This window comes from Microtus ochrogaster, chromosome 18 (assembly GCF_000317375.1).
Source record: "Microtus ochrogaster isolate Prairie Vole_2 chromosome 18, MicOch1.0, whole genome shotgun sequence".
NCBI classification, from domain to species: Eukaryota; Metazoa; Chordata; class Mammalia; order Rodentia; family Cricetidae; genus Microtus; species Microtus ochrogaster.
In genome coordinates, this window is record NC_022020.1 from 27646883 (window position 1) to 27652056 (window position 5174).

The following is a 5174-nucleotide window of genomic DNA, read 5'->3' on the forward strand; positions in this document are numbered from 1 at the left end:
GGGAAATGAGAGTCTAAGGCCAGTTGACGCAGATATGTAGCTGGTTGCTTGTCTCTCAGACATGTCCTAATGCACTCTTGCTCGTGGATGACTCCTGACTGAAAGGAGGCCTTTGGGTTTGTGCTGGACTTCTGCATCTGCTCATGCCGCTGTGTGGCTGATGCATAGCTGTAGCTATCCTTTTCAAAAAGAGAGAGGGGAGGAGTGGCACCAACACCTATAACACTAGCATCTGGGAGGTAGAAGAAAGGTAATGAGTTCTAATTCAGCCTAGGTGATATAACAATGTTGTAGGTGCCTGCTTGATGATTTCCCTGCCACCCAGATTCCAGAAATAATCACACATAAACTATATTATTTGCAATACTGTTTGTCTAATAGTTTAAACATATTTCTGGCTAACTCTTACGTTTTAATTTAACCCATTTCCATTATTTTATAATTCACCATGAGGCTCATAGACTACCAGCAAGGTTCCAACTGGCAGCTTGTGTCTTTCTCCTTTGGCGGCTACATATCTTCTCTCTTACTCCGCCTTCTTTCTCCCAGCATTCAGTTTAGTTTTCTCTGCCTAGTTCTTTTCTGCTAAGCCGTTTGCCGAAAGCAGCTTCTTTATTCATTTGGCAATAAAAGCAACACATATACAGAATGACTTCCCACACCATAACAAAATGCTGGTGGTGGGGAAGAGGTGAAGGAAATGTTAAACTGAGAATTTCGGGTGAAATGCCGCATGCTTTCAGACAATGTTGCTACATCAATTGCTGTTCTCCACGCCCTGCGTGTTAGAGCTGGGCTGTGCTGTTTGCCAGTGTTCAGGGTGCTGCTTACCAAGAGTGGTCATCTTACTGTGGAATTGACTTGTCCATGTCTCTGTATTTTTATTCTAGAATGCTTCCAGGACCACTCATGATGTACCAGTTTCAAAGAAGTTTCATCAAAGCCGCAAGTAAGCATTTTTTTTTTTTTGTTTGAAGTTTCAAGAAGAAAAAGAATAGATTTTTCTATTTCGAGGAACATTCAGAATCCCAAAATAAATACTGTCTAGCCTGCCACATTCTACATGCAAAATGTCTGCATACAAGCTTGAAATTCTGTATCAAAATAAAAATGAAATGGAGTCAAGGCTGCTAGGGGCTTCACTTAGGCTTTGACTTTCTAGTGCAAGAGGGAATAGGAGGAGGGAGAGGGGAGGCAGAAAAGCAGTTTTGATTATTGAAGTTGTAACTCCTTGGGGTTTTTTCCATCCTTAAAGTAACATTATACATAATGAACCAGACATTGCACATTTCCTAAGTTGAGAGTTGGAAATATTTCCCTGAGTATGACACCATTTATGTAACGTTACCGTCCTTTTTCCACCATGTCTTCCATTTACAGTCTGATCATTCTTTGATTCTATCATTTGAGGCCCCTAGTTCTTATTACTGCTATTAAAATACATAGGGATTAGGTTCAAGCTACCCTAAGTATACTGGAATCTGTCTACGTGGGCAGTTAGATTCTCTATCAGATTTAAACCTGGCAGGACTGATCTTGGTATTACGATGCCCATAGCTTGTGCGTCTCCCTGGTTCCTTTTAGCCTTTAGGGTTTGTTTACCCTGGTAACACTACTGGCCTACTTTTGTAAGTACCTAATGTTCTGATAGCCTTATATACTTGAGCTTGTCCTCTTCACCAAGGAGGGGAAGGCATGGGCAAGTGAAGATGGTGTTTATGTGAATTCTTCCTCGGGAGAGATTCCAACCCCATAGCAGCCATTCTCTAATGAAACCTCACATCAGCTCTATAAATAGGTATGATGAGTATTAGCAATCTATTTCCCAGAGAAACGAAGCCACTTCCCCAAGTTTAATCTAAAGGTGTCAGGCTGTGTTATAGGTTATGGAATGACAGAAAGATCTAAGTATTTTACCTGTCACTGCTTTCTTTCTACTAGGCTGGTGTGTGGCACATAACTTAGGCACAGGGGTGGTTTCTTTGATGCATCTGGATACGTTATTTTGAAATTTGAGACCTTTGTAATGTTCGCATAAGATCTGTTTACCACTTCACAAGTGCGTAAAGTTCCTTCTTTCCTTGAAATGAACTTGGCCCTCTAGGGAGCCAGCTGCTCCCGTGTTTGTTCCCTCCCTGGGTGTGCAGTTGACCAGCTCCATTTCATCACAGTCAGTGTTTAGATGAACTCTGATACAGAAAGCACATCGCTAGGCCTGTCCGAGGAAGCCATGCTGGTCCTAGGCACGCACACAAAGCAGACTTGTAAATCCTCGAGAACATCTTCCCTGTGTTAGGGCTGAGGCTTTAGTTTCCCTTGGTCTTGTCTTGCCGCTCAACTGTGACTCCCATAAAACATTACCCCCTTCCTTCCCTCCCAGAGCTGGAAAACCAAGAGACCCGAGTCTCTGAGATCCACAGCCTTGTTCACCGGCTCCCAGAGAAGAACCGGCAGATGCTGCAGCTGCTCATGAACCACCTGGCGAAGTAGGTTCCTCTCCTCCTGCTCCTTCCCCACCCCGGAGAGTTCTCACCTTCACAGTGAGGTCATTCACAGTGATGTCATTGTGGCTCTCCCTCCTGCTGTTGCATCAGGTAGACTGGAGGCTCAGGAAAGAAACATGTCCTGCAGTAACCGCAGAGAACACAGTTGGCGCCAGGTGGCCTTTGCCATGGAGCCTTCGGAGGGTCGCAGTGTAGGTCACCAGAGGTTGCAGGGGATTTTGCTCTTGTGGTGCTCAAGGGCAGTCCAGAGGAGATCAACCATGATGTCGGGTCCCATGGAGTTTGGGGCTCTAGATGTTCTTTTGATGACCGAGGAAGGGCGTGTTGTGTGGTCACAGAATCTGGGTTTGAAGCAGGTAGTGGTGATGATGGGTGAATGCGGAGTGCTTGCTTAACCCATGCAGCCGCAAACTCACTGAACTGATGTGTTTCAAATCTGCCCTGGAGTGTTTTGCTCATGCCTTTACACGTGTCCTTCAGGTAAGCTGATCCTCATCTGTAGGAGACTGTTACGGTTAGTGGTTAGTTTTCATACACCTGTCAAGCACTTGATGTTACCTTTCTTGGTGGCGGCACGTATGTTGTCTACCATAAAGGTTTAAAAGGCTCTTATAAAGAACCGAGGATGTTCTGAGTGCTGGTGAGAAACAAGTGGACAGAGTCAAGGAATTTTCCATTATTGATCTTTTTTTTTTCTTCCTTTTGGGATGCCCTATCAGAACTGCATATTCAGAAATAATTAAGAAGCATGGTTGAAAACGTGTGAGTTTGCAGGGAGAATGCCCCCAGAATGCTGGAAGAACCCTGATGGCATTTGTATAAAGAAGTGGAAGCCTGGTTCAGAAAACAGCTCCTGATGCTCTGAGATGGATTTGTTGCTCGTCCGTACATCCCAGTCGGGCACCTAGAAAGCTGACTTCTATTGTTACAAACAGAGCTTTGCATCCCCCAGGCAGACACTGAGATAGGAGGCTGCGGGTGAACACTCAGCTGAGTGTATAAAGGGTGCTTGTGAGTGGGTGACGGCCCCTGCGTCTTCAGGCTGGGAGCAGCTGGAGGAGAGAAGGGTTGGAAACTAGCCAAAATCTGTGTGACTTGAATGAGCTTAATTAGGTCAAGAGTTAATGGTGACCCATCAGAACCCATACTGAAATTTGCCCTGAGGATTGATAAGACTATTTAAAGAAGAAAACAATTAAAATACTAAAAACAACCCATCCTCTTTCCAACTTAAGATGTCTACAACTAGATAGAATATACACGTTCCAGTGGTCTTGACTTCTTGCCTTTTAACTGATTTATACCGAAGTTTTTGTTTGTTTATTTTTGTTGTTGTTTGTTTGTTTTTCTGAGGTTGTTTATTTCATTGCATATCTAAAGCCTTTTGTGTTATTTGATGACAGTTTCAGGAATTTGTTTCGAGCTAAGGAGCTCTCAGATACTACCTGAACAGTGCTCTGGCTTACCCTGCTCTCCTTATTTTAGAGCCCAGCCGTGAGGGGAACTGAGCTTGTGGCATGAGCTTTGTTTAATTCCAGTGTTCTCAGGCTCAGACTTAGCCTAGGACTGGCCTCAACTGTTGTTCCTGGCCACTTGCTTAATGGTCAGCTTCCTTCCTAAGTTTTGGTTTCGTGGCTGACTGCTAGAAAAGGCAGTCTTCTCTCCTTACCTACTGTTTGCCTGCATAGCTCAGCCTCTGGCTGAAAGTTAGACATTATGTATTGTTTAGGGTTTTTTTTTATATATTTTATAAAGTTTTATATTTCTATAAAATTTGTAGAAATTATAGATTAAATCTCAAGAAAAATGCATTGGGGGGGTGGGACCTAGAAGGAAAAGATAAAACCCTTGACCTCTAAAGCAAAATTATTACTAAAATGTATCCAAGTCACAGAAAAGTTGGGTTTGATCCAGACCGCAGAGGGAACAGCAAAATTACAGGCAATGGAGCACATGTTTGTGTTGATCCATCTTAAATCTACTATGGTAATTAGATGTTTTCTATTTGTGTCTTGGGATCTAGAATGCAGTCTGGAGTCACTTGCCTGCAAGTGTGGCTGGAACCACCCAGAGTGCTTATTCACACTGGCATCTCTGGGCCATGCTGTGCCTCTACTGGCAGCTGCTGCATTTCTGGGTGGTTTCCCCGAGAGTTAATGAACACATAGACCTTTGAGAGTCACTCACCTGCAGGAGGGGCCATATATAAACTTTTTGTTGTTGTTGCTGGCCTTTTGTTGTTGTTTTGTTGGCTTTTTTGTTTGTTTGTTTTCAAGACAGAGTTTCTCTGTGTAGCTTTGGAGCTTGTGCTGGAACTCACTTTGTAAACCAGGCTGTCCTTGAACTCATAGAGATCTGCCTGCCTCTGCCTCCCAAGTGCTGGGATTAAATGGGATTAAAGGTGTGCACCATCACTGCTCAACTATATATAAACATTTTTGAGGAGAGGGAGATAGTATTAAAGAGGAATGAGAGTTAGAAATGTGAAGCTTATTAAAGATGGAGGAAGAAAATTAACACATCAAATACAAACAATATTATTGTCATTATTAAATTGGTCTTTTAAAAATCTTGTTTTGGCCGGGCGGTGGTGGCGCATGCCTTTAATCCCAGCACTCGGGAGGCAGAGGCAGGCGGATCTCTGTGAGTTCGAGACCAGCCTGGTCTACA

At 43.6% G+C, this 5174-nt stretch overlaps 1 protein-coding gene across 4 annotated transcripts in view; it reads left to right on the forward strand.

The window, feature by feature from the left end:
- The window catches only part of Arhgap26 (Rho GTPase activating protein 26), a 397026-nt gene that overhangs the window by 253731 nt on the left and 138121 nt on the right, over window positions 1-5174 (forward strand). For all 4 annotated transcript variants that reach the window (XM_026783646.1, XM_005356026.3, XM_026783647.1 and 1 more), the window contains exons 16-17: window positions 891-949; window positions 2381-2486. In XM_026783646.1, the coding sequence (XP_026639447.1) occupies window positions 891-949; window positions 2381-2486 (165 nt within the window). The remainder of the gene's footprint in view (window positions 1-890; window positions 950-2380; window positions 2487-5174) is intronic.